This window comes from Meriones unguiculatus, chromosome X (assembly GCF_030254825.1).
Source record: "Meriones unguiculatus strain TT.TT164.6M chromosome X, Bangor_MerUng_6.1, whole genome shotgun sequence".
Lineage (NCBI taxonomy): Eukaryota > Metazoa > Chordata > Mammalia > Rodentia > Muridae > Meriones > Meriones unguiculatus.
The window spans coordinates 28993067-29008659 of NC_083369.1; the positions used below are offsets into that span (position 1 = coordinate 28993067).

General features: G+C 39.5%; 1 protein-coding gene across 5 annotated transcripts in view; it reads left to right on the forward strand.

The window, feature by feature from the left end:
* The first annotated feature begins 848 nt into the window (after window positions 1–848).
* The window catches only part of Ogt (O-linked N-acetylglucosamine (GlcNAc) transferase), a 44881-nt gene continuing 30136 nt past the window's right edge, over window positions 849–15593 (forward strand). Inside the window, exons 1-5 of one of the 5 annotated variants that reach the window (XM_060375041.1) lie at window positions 849–938; window positions 3793–3973; window positions 4774–5017; window positions 11834–11902; window positions 15314–15430. In XM_060375041.1, the coding sequence (XP_060231024.1) occupies window positions 3807–3973; window positions 4774–5017; window positions 11834–11902; window positions 15314–15430 (597 nt within the window). In that variant the 5' untranslated portion in view covers window positions 849–938; window positions 3793–3806. Of the gene's footprint in view, window positions 1157–3792; window positions 3974–4773; window positions 5018–11833; window positions 11903–15313; window positions 15431–15593 lie in introns of all 5 variants that reach the window. The other 4 variants (XM_021627709.2, XM_060375043.1, XM_060375042.1 and 1 more) reach the window with 4 other exon arrangements.

The following is a 15593-nucleotide window of genomic DNA, read 5'->3' on the forward strand; positions in this document are numbered from 1 at the left end:
GTCAAAGGAAGGCAATTCGGAATTCAATGCAGATGTGTGGTTTAAGCAGATGGCAAATGAACTTAGTTAGCTTTGTTGAATTGCCTTTTAAGTTTAATGGCATTCGCGGACCTTAACGATTTGCAGAGCTGTTTGGCGAAACGAAATCACAACTCAGAATCAGGAATTTTGATGAAAACGAATCATCTTTAACATTTTTAGGGTTGCTTTTGGCATGCGAACTCAGCAAGTCCCTGAATAACTGAGCATTTACCGTTACCGTAGACTTACTCTGCCGAATAGCAAAACGATTTTGAATTTTCGGACTATAAGGTTCAAATCGGACACGTTTGGGTTCATTCAGCTCATGAAAAGTATCAGTGTTTCTCATCAAAATAGTTGAATTCATGGGTGGAGTCCGAATCAAAAAGCATTTAAATCGGAACCAGCTCTCCCATCCTTTGAAACTGTTCTGTCTCTGAAACATTCGCATTTACTAGCTTAGAACTAACACGCTGGCCATGTAAACTACCTATTTTCTTATGAACGGAGTTGATTAAACTTTTGTAGACGTCTCTAACATTCCTACTAACCTCTACACTATTGACCAGGTAATAGACTCCTACTTTAGCACTTGCCAAAAAAAAAAAAAAAAAGTAATCGACGGGCATTTTATGCCCTTCCGCCTAGCTCTTAAAAACTTGTGGGCTCTTGCCCCACTGGGTGTCCTTAACACGGAGTTGCCTTGACAGGGTTGTCGCATGCGCTCTCTATAGTCATGTTTGTCGCAATGGATCTTAGGCGGAAGGTTACGTAAGAACAAGTGATTTGATTACAGTCATTTTGTCGTAGTGTGCTTACGGGCTACCTCCGCGGGGTACTTGATTGTAACAGAAAGTAGTTCCGGCCTGTGTTGTTTCGTTCGGGGAGCCGTCGCCGCCATTTCAAGACAGTGAGAGGTAGATGTCTTAACAAGAGTTCTTAAGATTCGAGTCTAGTATCTTCTGCCTCCCCTTAAGCCTTCCAAAACCGTGATACGGCTGCTGCCCCTTTTCTACTATCTATAGAAACGTTCTCGCCAGTAGTGGCGGCCTTAGAAGTCAGTTACCCCCCTTCTTGTTCTATCTCGAGAAGCTCCAGATGGCGTCTTCCGTGGGCAACGTGGCCGACAGCACAGGTACCAGTGTCCCGTTCTTCTTAGGCAGACATCCCTTTGGGGTCTGGCGCCGCTTTGTATTTCTCATCACTCCTTTCCCTCTAACCATCCCCATTACATCAGTGGCATTGCTAAGCTCTCGAGTTCTGCCATCTGATCGGGTTTGGTGCTGTCGTCCGTTCCGTAAATATTCCCTAGTTGCTTGCTTACATTTTGCTTGCTTACATTTGCTTGCTTTGGGGGATTTTTCGTTGTTATTTAATCCCATCAATGTACTAGTCTTCTCTTTTGGGACTCTTCTTGGAATGGACTGTATTGGAATCTCTGTTCTGTCTCCATCGCAACTGCTTTCTCCCTCAATTCCAGCTTGTCGCTCCCACCCGTGTGCTTCCACCTTCTCCCCAAGCCCCTTTCCGTTGGCCAGATTTGGTCCTTTTCTGCCAGTCTGGGGCGGGGGTGCTATTTCGATGGAATCCTAGCCTCACTTTGATCAGGTAAAGACTAGCGAAAGCTCGTCGATGTGCTTCCAAGTAGCCTGACGAGGGGATCCCGCCGGTCAGCGGCTTGTGGTGTTCTTTGGTTGAATGGCCCAGTTTAGATTGGAAATTTCCAAGGGTTCTCGTAGCCATCGCCCAACTGCATCCGCTACCCCCGTCCTGAGTTTCCCACCCCGCCGGCCCTCCCCGCTTGTGGCAACCACACCCTTCCTCTGTGAGTGTGCCAGCCCAACTGTCGTTTCCTATCCTTGGGGGAGAAACCACCTCGTTGCATTGCTTGGCATTGACCACCCTGCCCGCCCAATTCTCTCTTTGTTTTACTTTCTCAGTGTATTCCTCCGCCGCCGCCTCTGGGTTTTCATACCCATTCTTTAGCCCAATATCTCTTTATTCATAGGGTTTTATTTTTTTTTAAAGTTTCCATTCTTGCTTGAAGAGTTTGTAAAGCAACTGGAGTGTAGGTGCGCAAGTGCAAAGCTATTGCCCCTTTTCGACAATTCATTCCTGAGCCTTCTACTGAAAATAAGAAAACAACCAAATTATAGGAATGTCCTTCAACTGCCTTTCCAGATTGAGGCTACTTGGGGCGGGAGAGAGTGGGGAACCTGGATGCGGTTCTAAGGTTTCCAAGAGGTTATTGTTTTTTGTTGTTTCACAGTTGTGGTGTGTCAAGGTTTTAGTTGCTGGTTTTGGATATTGGGAAAATAATAGATGAATCTTCTATAGTAACTCATCCATGATTGATGGGAGTGGGATTAATAATTAGTCCGATCTCCACCTCCCCATTTCTCCACTGAGATTTTCAAAGATGTGTTAGAACTTACCCTTTTCTGACTGTTAATCTTTATTTGAGGAAATGATCATTTCCAGTATTAAAAGAGCAGATAAGCAACTTTGAAAAGTGACGAGCAAAGTGCTAGATTTAGGAGCTAAAAGTGCTATCTATGTTCTTGTCTGAAATGCAATTTTCTAGTTTATCGTCTAGCTTCAACCTCAGATTTGGACACATCTTTCTGGTCTTTGTTTTTGTGGTCAGCTGTACATTCTGTCAGGAAATTGCTTTCTGGAGTATTCAGAGCTCTGGTATGGGGGAGGCTTGCCTCAAATTTGAGCTTGTTCCCATGACCTTGGTAAAATTGAGTACTAGGTCTGGTTTCCCAGACCAAGCATCCAGACTGAAGAGTGTTACGGTTGAACTAATAATGTATTACTGTGGAGATTAAATGTTTACAGCTGAGTCTTAGGCATGCACCTGAATTTTGGCTTTTATTATGTTATCTAAACCAGGTACCACGGAATAAAAGCATTTTTTTGTAATTTATTATGTTATATTTTATGCATTGTTTTATATTGCAGCATTTTAAAGCTATTCTAATTGTAGATTGTTGCCTGGTTATTGACTAGAGTTGTTTTTAATGTTTTAATCCTTCAGTGAAAGTCATGAACATAGTGGAAAATGTTAGCGCTAAGGCAGTGTGGGTGGGATTTAGCTGATTTGGTCTCCTTGTAATTCTAGAGAACAACACTGGGGTCTTTGTTTAAAATGTTTGAACCCATTAAATGTTTTAGCCCTTGACTGATAGATAGATCATCTTGTTAATCAGCTGCTTTAAAAGTTGTTTTTCTTAGGCTGGCTCTTTCAAAAAAAATCAAGCTGTAAAACTCACAAACATAAACATAAAGAATAAAAGAGACACCTGGTGTACCGACCCCACACTTAGAAGAATGTTACAATACTTCAACCCCTGCAAACTCAACCTGAAATGTTGGATGAAGTATTGTTAAAACTAGGTTATCCTGATAATAAATCCTTGTAACTCTTGCAGATTTCCTGTTTAATGGTTTGAGTCCGTATAGTAACTTAGTTTAGTGAATCTACCTATGATTTATAATTTCAATGTTCAAAATAAAAAAAAAACTCATTTGGAAGTAAATGTTACTGTGTTGTTTAGAATAGGAAGCATTAATAATGGGCAAATTTAAAGGAGATCAATTCTGTAGACTGGGATTTAAAATAATAAGCAGAACACTCTAGTGCTTTACATAATTTCAAGCATTTTCATCTTTTAAGTTTAATTTACCATATTTTTACATTTTTTGGTTTGCATTTCTAACTTTTTGTTCCCCCCCCTTCCCTCAAATGTTTTGATGATTCTCCAGAACCAACGAAACGTATGCTTTCCTTCCAAGGGTTAGCTGAGTTGGCACATCGAGAATATCAGGCAGGAGATTTTGAGGCAGCTGAAAGACACTGCATGCAGCTCTGGAGACAAGAGCCTGACAATACTGGTGTCCTTTTATTACTTTCATCTATACACTTCCAGTGTCGAAGGCTGGACAGGTAGGAGATAATTGGGTAACCTGCCTCTGGGTGCTAAGCTTAAAAATAATTAAATATTTGAACTTCGGAGTTTTCCAGCGCTGGGTTCATCTGAGCCACCACTGCACATGTGCTCTTTTGCTCACTTCTGACATGCTTAGCTGCTAGTTTTTTCCCCCTGTTTTGTGGGGGTGAGCATATTATCAGTATGACTAGGTTTTTTTTCCCTAGATTATATTACTTGGGGCTGCTGCTTTATTAATTCTTTTCAGGTAATTATTTTTAGTGTACATCTGAGCATCCATACCTGTCAGCTTGAGGAATTCTGTGGTAGGAGGGGGCTATGTATGTATATTCAGGTTGGAAATACTCTAATCAAATTGTTGCCGCTTTTAGCTAATCTCTTGAATTAATCGAAAAAGAGAAGAATTTGTGCTGTGGATCTTTTAGTAAATTATCATTTTGGCACATTTAGGCAGTTGACGATGTGTGTCATTAAATCTTGCCAACAAATGGAAAATGAGACTCATGCACCTAACATTTTTATTCTTGATCTTAATGATCGTGTTATATGATGCGACAGTTTGGTAGTAGAGTTTAATATGAATGTTCTTGCATAAGAACTAGCTTTCCTATATGAAATCTGGATACTCTCATCTTAAAAAAGTTTTAGTTTTCACACTTTTTTCCTGCTGTGTGCTAGCTAAAGGATAATGTTCTGTATCACAGGATTTTTTGGGAACTGTTAACAGTTGCATATGAGCCATGCCTCATTTTCTCTAACATGCCTATCCATGCATCAACACTTTCCACTTTTCCAGATCTGCTCACTTTAGCACCTTGGCAATTAAACAGAATCCTCTTCTAGCAGAAGCCTATTCGAATTTGGGAAATGTATACAAGGAAAGAGGGCAGTTGCAGGAAGCAATTGAGCATTATCGTCATGCCTTGAGGCTCAAGCCTGATTTCATTGATGGATATATTAACCTGGCAGCAGCCTTGGTAGCAGCAGGTGACATGGAAGGAGCAGTGCAAGCGTACGTCTCTGCTCTTCAGTACAATCCTGTAAGTAAAAGTTTATCAGTTTTTTCCCTTCAAAGCAATCCGGAAAACAAACACATGTTGCTTGTTAATTTAGACAATAGTTTTTTTCATGAAAGAAAGTCAAGAGTTGAGAGATGTTGTTGCACTTGAAATGATGCATTTGCTTTGATATGGTCTGTGTAACATTCAAAAAAATCCATCCTATTTAGGAAGCTAAAATGCATAAAAATTTTCATCAATTTTTTTGTAATGCTAATTAAACTTAAGACTCACGATGGTTTTTTTGTGCTATTTTAATGAACTTGGGATAAATTCTGATGGGTATTTGCAGCAGTTCTTTTTTAAGGAACACTTGGTAAATGGTCTTAATATATAATATAAAATTTTTTTTAAAGGAGCTAGTATATTAGTGAGATGAAAACTAGATTACAAAACGTACTCAGTATTTTCCCAGTATAGTTAGAATAGTAGAATTAAGGCAGTTGCATGCAGGTCCAGACCAGACTTGGAATTGTTCTTCATTTCTTTTTAAATCTAAGTTGCATGAGTTTTCAGGGAGCAAATGTATCCTGGTTGACAGATGTCAAGGTCATACTGTATTAGAGTCTGTGAAAGATCAAATTATAGTGTGTGAAACAAACAAATAAAAATTTAAAGATGCAGGGATGTAGAGCTTGCTCTTGAAACTGTTGATGTGATAGAGGGAAAGTGGCTGTAAACCTTTAAGAAGTAAGTGCTAGGGAACGTAGGGATGAGGCATGGGTCTTGGCAGCATCAGCATATATTTGAGCTACATGGGTTTTGAATCACCCTGGGAAGTGCTTAATAATTGGTACAGCTGCCATTATCAAAAGTCTTGTACAAGCTCACACCCTGCTACTTCAGATAAATATCTTTCTGAATCTTTACCATGATTCTTTGATGAGGGTGGCACTATTTCTAGTTTTACCAATAATAAAAATCTCAATAGACTCAAGCTTATGTAACTTTCTTGAGATCATGTAGCTAGTAAGCAATGGTGAAGGAGATGTTGAAACTTGAAGTTATTGAAGCAAATGTTGACATGAATAAGAAATGAAAGAGAAAAAGTGCCTTCTGAGCCCAAAGGCAGCCCTTTAGCACAACCTGGAGACCAGAATATCAGCCTGCCTCTTGACTCCAATTTTATAGTTTAGAAAACTTGAGCTTATTTTACTAATTTGCCAGAGCTCTGTGATCATTTTTCATCTTAATGTCTTTTTAACAACTATTTTTAAAGTTAATTTTGAAAATGTGTAAGTTTCTGTTTTTATTTTTTAAAGATAAAAATCACTGTGTGGGATGGCTGTTTTCTTTGATATGTATAGAGTTTGAGGCTGGGCAAGTGTTCGTTGGAATAGCTACCTTAGTTTAGTTTCATGGTGCTTTTATTTGTGGGTTCAGTATAATTTTTATTCATTGGTTTTTTGTTTGTTTGTTTGTTTGTTTGTTTGAAGACAGGGTTTCTTTGTGTAGCCTTGGCTGTCCTGGAACTCAGCTCTGTAGATCAGGCTGACCTCACAAGATCCACCTGCCTCTACCTCCCAAGTGCTGAGATTAAAGGTGTGCTGCTGCTGCTGCTGCCCCCACCCCACCTCCAAGTATTCATTGATTCTTTTTGTTGTTGTTGTTTTTGTATTTTAAGACTTAGACCTGGCTGGCCTGGAACTCGCAAAGATCCCCAGCTTCTACCACCCTGAGTGCTGGGATTAGCACAGGTGCCTGGCTTAGCTCAGGTTTTTAGTTGCTTGTCTGTGTAGCAAAACAGTTAACTTCGATAACAATCTACCACAGGATTATATTGAGAAGGGAAAAGAAGCGTGAGAGACAAACTATCCTACTTTCTAAATATAGGCTATGTATAGTTTATATTATTGAATATCTTACCTAGTAACAGGAAACTTAGCATCATGTCCTTCCAAAGAAGCAAGGTAGCACTAAAATCAATCGAGTTTACTTCTTGTTGGCATTGGTGGGTCCCTGTCTACCTGTTTCTTGTAGGGAGGGATGCTCCTTTATTTCTCTGTTCTTAACAGTAAGAATGAAAGTGGGGTTGTGTGAACTCTCAATTTTACCTAAATACACCACAGTGGTTGTGTTGTAAGTTTTCAGGATATCTAATCCTAACTAGATGAAACTTCCTGTGAAATGCCTGTTGATTCAGTGCTGCCTGTGTTTTGAGTCTGCCTCATACAATGTGTTCTTTGTGATGTATGAATTGCTACTCTAGCATGGGCTGGAATCATAGGTGCAGTTGGCAGTCTGAAAATTAGTTAAAGAAACTCAGGTTATTTTGGTTTTTTAGCAGTGAAAAATGAAAACGTTAGGTTCGTTTAGTGGTTTTCAGCAGTGCTTCTCTTGTAAGTTTATAAGATAAAACAATTTAAAACTTAGTCTGTGACTTGGTTATACAAGTTTTGAGTAGATATGTTGCATATATTTATATTTGGAGCTGACTTTTGCAATGTTCTATGGCATAATCCATTTGCTGAAACTTTAGCTTGTCATATTTTAAGGTGCTGTTTCTTCTGGTGATCTTTCTTTGGTTAGCACAGTAGAATTGCTGATACTCGACAATTCCTTTACAAATCATGCATACAATTCTCCTTTGTGTGATAGCTATGAGCTTGAGCTGCTCTGTTGTGTAAGTTGTTGAGATGTTTCTGTTGTGATGTGAGATACACAGTGCTGATAGCTGCTGCCATGCCAGTCTGTGTTACTGTCTTGTTGATTTTGTTGCTGCAAAGAGTCCCAGATAGCTGCATGGTGAGAAAACCTTTTTCTATTTCCCTCCACTCTGCTTCTGGTAAGGTTGTTTGGCAAGGGTTGCATTTAAATAGTCAAGTGCTTATTGTTGTGTATGATGCTTGGTGAGGAATTGGGAAATGTGTTCTAGAGGGGTTATCATGTGAGACAGACCTGACCCATAAAGGGAGAATAAAAGATGTATGCTCCTTGGGTGATCATTGCTGGAGAGTATTAATCAGAAGATTTGCTTGAGAGGGTGCTTAGAACCTAAGCATTCTGTAGGAAGGTAAACAGCAAGTAGACTTAGCAGGCTGAAGTGGCAAGTCAAGTAGTAACAAGTGAGTGCAGTAGAGCAGAGTCAATTGGAAGATTTCAAAAGAATAGAGGCTGTGGAGTTTGAATTTAATTTGAGAGGCAGTTGAGAACCACTGTAGGTTTTTATCAGTCTGATTTTCCTCAATGTGTACGTATGTAGAGGGATGTTAAGGGGTCTAAAGGTGGAAATTTAAAAGGAAAGTCGGGAAGCAGATATTATAGTAGGGAGGGATTGTTACACAGGAACACCTTTTTTTCTGATTCCTTACCTTTAATTATAGTGTTTTTCCTTGTTTTGATGCCCTATTCCTACTCTACTCTGCTTTGAAGGCCTAAATTAAATCTCTCCATTGAGTGTGTCTAATGTATTTTCCTTGGTTTTAGATGTATTATTAATTTAAGGTTTCCATGAAAGGTATTAGCTAGGGATGGACAGAATGAGCGAGGTTTAAGCAAAGTGATTCTCTTAGCAGATACTATATTGATTTGACAGATGAAGCAGAGTTTGATACAGGGTTTTGAATGGACCTTTTTTTTTTTTGGAGAATTTTAACATTCTTGTATTTTGTAGACATTAAGTATTTGTGTGTATGTGTGTGCATTTGGATTTCATGATTGTGTTTATTATTTTGGTTTGAAAAATAGTATATGTATGTGTATGTATGTATGTATGTATGTGTGTTGTATCCGTGCACATGACTTTAGTGCTCTTGGAGGCTGGAAGAAGGTATACTTTTTCAGATACCCTGGAGCTGTAGTTATAGGCAATTTACAGCTGCCTTATAGGGGTACTAAGAATTGAATTCAGGTTCCCTGGAAGAGAACATGTGCTGTTAATCACTAACCCATCTGTCCAGTCCTATTTTGGTGTTTTTGAGAGAGATTCTCACATAGTATAGGCTGGCCTTGACCTGATTCTATAGCTGAGAGTGACCTTGAATTCATGATTATCCTGCTCCAACTTCCCAAGTGCTGGGGTTATTGATGTGTGCCACCATGCGAGCTGAAGATAGTTGTTTTATTTGTATTTGTGATACTAGGGATAAAACCCAGAGCCTTGATTACCAGGGAAATGTTCTGCCCTAGAGCTCTACTCTCAGCCACTCTGTTCTACTTAACAGGACATGTTTTGTCTTTTCCTAAAGTAGACTCATTATTTTAATGTATTCTGGACAGTATTTATATTCATTCTCATCATCTTTTTACAGTTCTGGAGGGTCTTTGGCATACGAGGTAATTTTTCTACCAACTGACTTACATTGCTAATCCATAAAATAATCTATTTTTGTTGTACTATGCTGTGATGAATGTAGATGATACAACTAAATATAGAATATGATCCATCTATGAGTTTATAGAAACTAGCTGGTAAAATTATGTAACAGTGGATAAAAATATATAGATGGGACTAGAGAGATGGCTCAGTGGTTAAGAGCACATACTGCTCTTCTAGGGGAGCGAATTTCTTATTCCAGCACACATGTCAGGTGGTTCACAGCCATCTGTAACTCCAGTTGCAGGAGAAACCAACACCTCTAGCCTCTGAGGATACCTGCACTGATATGCACATCCCATATTCATAACTAAAAGAATAAATCTTTTGAGCTGGAGAGGTGATTCAGAGGTTAAGAGCACTCGCTGCTCTTCCAGAGGTCCAGAGTTCAATTCCCAGCAACCACATGGTGGCTCACAACCAACTATACTGAGGTCTTGTGCCCTCTTCGGCATGCTTGCAGACAGAATGTTGTATAGAAAATGAATGAATGAATGAATGAATCTTTTAAAAGTACAGTCATTAGTTACTTATTGTAGTATTTCTGATTTTTATGGCTCAGAACAGCCATAGAAATTGGTGAAAGTCTAAAGATACATATCACCCAGTAAGAAGTAGTAGAAGGAACTTGTGTAAGCAGATTGGAAGGGGTATTTAGCCATAACTTGCCAAGCAGAGGGTTACCCTTTTGGTTCAAAGGAAGAAACCTACACAAAGTAGGTAGCAAGATGATAGAACTCAGTATTTCACAGACTGCAAATGGGATTCCAAAATGTTTAGACTAATTACAGAAGTCGATTAGTCTGTAATAAGATTAATGGTGGTCTGGAGAGATGGCTCAGAGGTTAAGAGCACTGGCTGTTCTTCCAAAGGTCCTGAGGTAAATTTCCAGCAACTACATGGTGGCTCACAAACATCTATAATGAGTTCTGGTGCCCTCTTCTGGCCTGCAGGTGTACATGCTGGCAGAATACGGTATAAATACTAAATAAATAAATCTTAAAAAAAAAAAACAAAAAAACAAAAAAAAGATTAATGGTACCCATGAGTTTTTGTTTTATTTATTAAGTTAGTTATTCATTCATCTATTTAAAGTCAGAGTCTGATCCTGTAGTATAGGCTGGCCTGAAACTCACTACAATATTACTTGGAGTGGGGGCTGCAGGCTTGATTGAACTCATGATGGTTTTCCTCACTTAGTTTCCCAAGTTCTGGGATTACAGGTATGTGTTACTGTGCTTGGCATATGTGATGCTTTGTGGATTAATATCAGCCTGTACTTAAGGTCATGAGAAGATAGCTATAGCCTTTCAAAGCATTAGTCACTGCTTGAGGGACAGCACTAAGTCAGGTGGATCATGGAATTATCCCAGTTTAGCCATTACCTTATTGGCAGCCTTCTTGGTTTATCCAGTGGGTGACAATGAACAGTACAGAAGCAGCTTATCAGTAAAAACAAACCAATTCTGGAACCCATTACATAGTTGCTGGAAGAACAAAATATATGATAATTCTTTGGACTAGTTGATAAAATTTCACTTTGTAGGATTTAATTTAAGGTTCTTTCACCCACGTAACAGTTCAGGATGATAAACGTGCCTCATATTGCCATTATTTCTGCTTGTTATTGCCTGAAAAATTCCACTGACAAGCAGACTATGAAATAAAAATTTAAGCTTACTGTCTGTTGAGTGTGTCATATGGATGAACAGACTGGACTAGCAACACAATTGAGCTGCTAAAAAAAAGCAGTGTCAACCACTTTTCATTATTCGCCCACTCAGCCCTGATGGCACTTAATACTAATGAGTAATGTAGTGGCAGGTGGCAGTATTGAGGCTGTGTGGTTGAGTGGTAATCCTTCTGCCTAGGCATGAAATGAAGTCAAGGTTTCTAAATAAGCCTGAGAGGCAAAGGGTAGATTTGTTGTTGATAGCTGATCACTTGCTAAGTGCAGTGCTGTTTTTCCTCACTGTGGAAAATTTCTGGTCCTTGATACAGGAGTGATTCATCATAACCTTGAATAAAAGAGTTGAATAAATATTCAATAATTTTTTTCCCCAAAGGGTTACATTTGGAGAGTAGAGAGTCTCTAGAAAGGTCTTGCAGTCTTGTGTTTGAATATAATTGAGGCCAACTGCATTTGAAAGGATGTTAGACAATAGTGTCATATACAGATCTCCCAGCCAGGAATGGAGCGGCTTATAGCAAAGCACATTTATATCTGTGCAGCTAAAGATAGTATTCATACTAAGCAAGAGAAATAAATTCTGTAAGTATGGGCTCGTAAGCTCAGGTTAGCTTTTCACCATCAAGTTACTTTTGGATTTTCTGGGAATTAGGAGATGAGTTGTAAGCTTAAGTTTGTCAAAATGCTGCTTTTAATTGACAATAAAATGACAGAGCTAGATCTGTAGAAATGATGTTGGGACAGTTTTGATGAGAAAATGGAATAATTAGTGATACTGTCCTTGGGTTTCTAGGATTTGTACTGTGTTCGCAGTGACCTGGGGAACCTGCTCAAAGCCCTGGGTCGCTTGGAAGAAGCCAAGGTAGGTGTTTGCTAGAACACATTTAAGCATTAGTTATGAAAACCTGTACCTTTTGCCAAGTCTTCAACTCTCATTGAGCTATCTTCACAAAATAGTACTATAAAACTGAGGAAAACTGTCAGCATGACTTGCCTCAGACTAGAGCAGGATCAGGCTTTGGCATATCTGTTCTCAATTTGGGGGTAAAGCAAGACCATAAGGATTGTGGAGCCTTTTTGCTGAGCTAGATCATCTTTATAATAATGGGCTCCATCGTGATCTTATGTAGGAATCAATAACATTCCTTCAAATCTGAGGCTTGCCTGCTAGTGACAAGCAGAGTGCCTGTGATTTGGCTCAAGACGCCTATATGATGCAGGTGCCATTGAAAACGCTGCTCTTCTAAGTCCTTTGTGGCTTGTAAGTGGAGAGGAATTTCATCCAAATGTTACCCTGTAATACTGGCATTTAAAATTCTTATTTAACCTTCCTCCCTTCATCTTCCTCACCCTTTTACAGTGGAAGAAAGGCTGTTAAAATATTGCAAATTAATAATTGGAACATCCTGCCCCCTTTGTCCCCACCTCCTCCCCAAATTCCTTTCTCTCTTTTCCCTAATCCTAGTTGTCTACCTTCTTTTTCTTCCTCACTTCCTTTTATTCTTCCCCACCCCACCTCCTTAAAAAAAAAAAGTCAGAAGGACAAAGCTGGTTTGTTTGGGAAATGGACTGATCGAAAGAAAACTTGCCAAAGTGGAAAGGTGGCTTTTAGCATTCTGTGTTTCCAAATAATGAATTTGAACACCAGGTTGGGTTAATTAAAGCTTTTGGTATAATTTACAATTAAATTTATAAATGCAGTTGTCTTGTTACAAGCCACCTTACGCAACCGCGCTGCAGGGGTGAGGAGTGGGGAGAAACCAGAATGCTTCTGAAACTCCCACTTGTTGCTCTGAGCCCCACGCGCATGCTAATGCGTGGAGTGTATGCGCAGCGTAGCTGTCTGTTTGACTGCTCATCCAGGGAGGGAAAAGGCTTTTCAGTACCACCTAATGTTAAAAAAGCACTGGCTTTCAGTGCATAACTCGTAAATTCTGCGAATACTGTGGATTAACCTTATGTAGGTTTCCAGCTGATGAACTATGTTGATTTTAATCTTAGCTGATAAAGCAATTGGTGATTTCTAGAACAAATATACACTTCTATCAATTGTCACCCCACCAAGCGGACAGCTAACATGAATTGCACTTCACTGCAGCTTTAGACATCGGTTTAGGCTGAGACGTTGCGCCTGCCTTAGGTTGCTGACTTCTTTATTTCAGAGCTCTGGAGACACCTAGTTTGAAAAATGTCATTCTGTTTTTTGTTTTATTTTTTTGTGAGAACTTAGTAAACCAGAAAATACTCTTGAGTGAAATGCAATGTCTTTCTTTTGTAATCAGTGCATTTGAAGATTCAAGCCAGCATACATTCCTAGTAGATGGAATCAAAATTAAGTTCTTTGTAGAAAGCAAAGAGCCTTTCTTCCAGCAAAAACCCCCTGCTGTATGCAATAGCCCTGATTAACCCTCTCCCTTCTGCATGTTTCCCATGTTACAGACTTGAGACTGTCCTCATTCCCATATGTAATAGACATCCAAAGAATTTCAATTGCTTTGTTGAACTTTTACTAATGATCTTGTTTTTATTTTCTCTCTTGTTTTTGGTTTTTCACCATTGATATTGTATTTAGAAGGTTTCAGGTGGGTGAAACCTCCTATTCCATGCGTAAGGTGCCTCGCTGAAGGGAGCTCGAGGCCTGGATCTAGGGCAGACACACAACCTCCTCCTCCTCTTCCAGCAAGGAACGCACCGAAAAGTCACATGATGAGAAATATGGTAACGGGTTTGTAACTGCCACAGCAAAACAATTTGCCTCCATGCCTGAATCTTCTGTCTTGTGGCTTCAGAAACAGCTTAAAATAATTTTATTTACAAGCAAGTTATGTAAAAGAATGTTTTATACTATAGCCACAATTCTGTCAAAAATAAGTAAAAGTTAATTAAGATATTTAAATGATTAGATAATTTACTAGTAAAAGCTTCTAACTCTTCTTGTTGTTCATTTTTTTTTCCTTTTTCTTCTTTGTTTGGATTGCAGCATTCTGCTCTTCTGATGATGCGCTGTGACCCTGCAGTAGCGCAAAGGCTGCGCAGCGTTAATGCGCATTGCGTGCGAATGAGCCCCTGTGAACGGTTGACTAGATGAGTAATCTGATTGACTGGCTCACTCAGCCCTATTCTGTAGCCTTTTTGGATAAAATTGGGTTTTAACGTACCTTGAGTCCAAGTAATCTCCTTAAGCAAATATTCTCTACGGGCCTGTCTAGTAGATTAATGGATCTGGTTGGCCGTTTGCTGCGTCTAGGGGTGGTCTATGTAGCGCAGCAGTTCGCAGCGATTGCGCAGTATTAGGTGACGCCAGCGATGTTTGCGCTCGCATTACAGGGACCTCAACCTAGGTGCAATCCTGTCATGTGAGGTTTTATTTTCTTCCTCCTCAGAAAAGAGGGGTGTTGTGAGTCTGAAACTTAAAGCCTAAATGATAATGACTGACTTAGCAGAAATATTTTTTGGTATGGCCCAGTAGCTTAGTTTTGATTTTAAAAAAGAACATTATTGTCGTGAGCATCATTCCCTTCAACTTTTTGGCTTTCTAATAAAATGTGTGATGAGAGATTGAAGGCTTGGTGTGAAGTTCTGTGGGAAAGAAACTTTTTGTTATTGTTTGCCTTATCTCATCTCCAGCTCACTTTGTAGTTGAGGATGAGCTTAAATTTATGATCCTCCTGCCTCCCCCTCCCACGAACTTGGATTACAGGCTTGGTCCCCCATACACAGTTTAAGAACCAGACCTGTTTTCTGTTTTCCTTTTTGATTTAATTAAGAAATCTGGATGGATTTTTTTGTTTGTTTTTTTGTTTTTGTCTGTTTTTGGTGTTTTGCTTTTGGTTTTCCTGTGATGTCTTAGCACTTTGCAGAACACATTTTGGGAAATGTGGGCTGGGGACCTTAGATTTCAGGTGTTCTCTTGAACATCAGTCTCTAGAGTCCATAGGTGTTCAGATAAAAGAAGACTACCATCAGTATTTAGCACCATCCTACCTTCCACATGGGTCCCAGGATGAAGATTGCTCTTTGGTTGGCAGAACTGAACATGATGGTTTGCACTTGGGTTCTGGTGGCGCAGGCGCAGGAGCAGCCAGCTGTGGCAGCGCATTAGTTTTAGCGCAAGCGAGCCTATGCTGCAGGGTCACTTTTGGCTGGTCAGAGAAGAAATAATGATATCACCTTCTTCCCCCTCCCCAATCTTTTTTGTTTTCCCTTTACAAATTTTCCCCTTTCCCCTTATCTCCTTTCCCCTCTCGTCTTCTTTCATTAAACCCTCCTTAAGGCATGTTATTTGAAAGCAATTGAGACGCAACCAAACTTTGCAGTAGCTTGGAGTAATCTCGGCTGTGTTTTCAATGCACAAGGGGAGATTTGGCTGGCAATTCATCACTTTGAAAAGGTTAGTCATTAATAATTTATATTTATGAAATGTTTATATGTATAGAGTGTGCTTACTAGAATAAAACAGGCATTTGCTTAACGAGCCTGAGGAATATTTTTGTTTCCCTGACAGAATTGCAACATTGATAGATGACATATGATATGGTAGATCTTGAGATTTG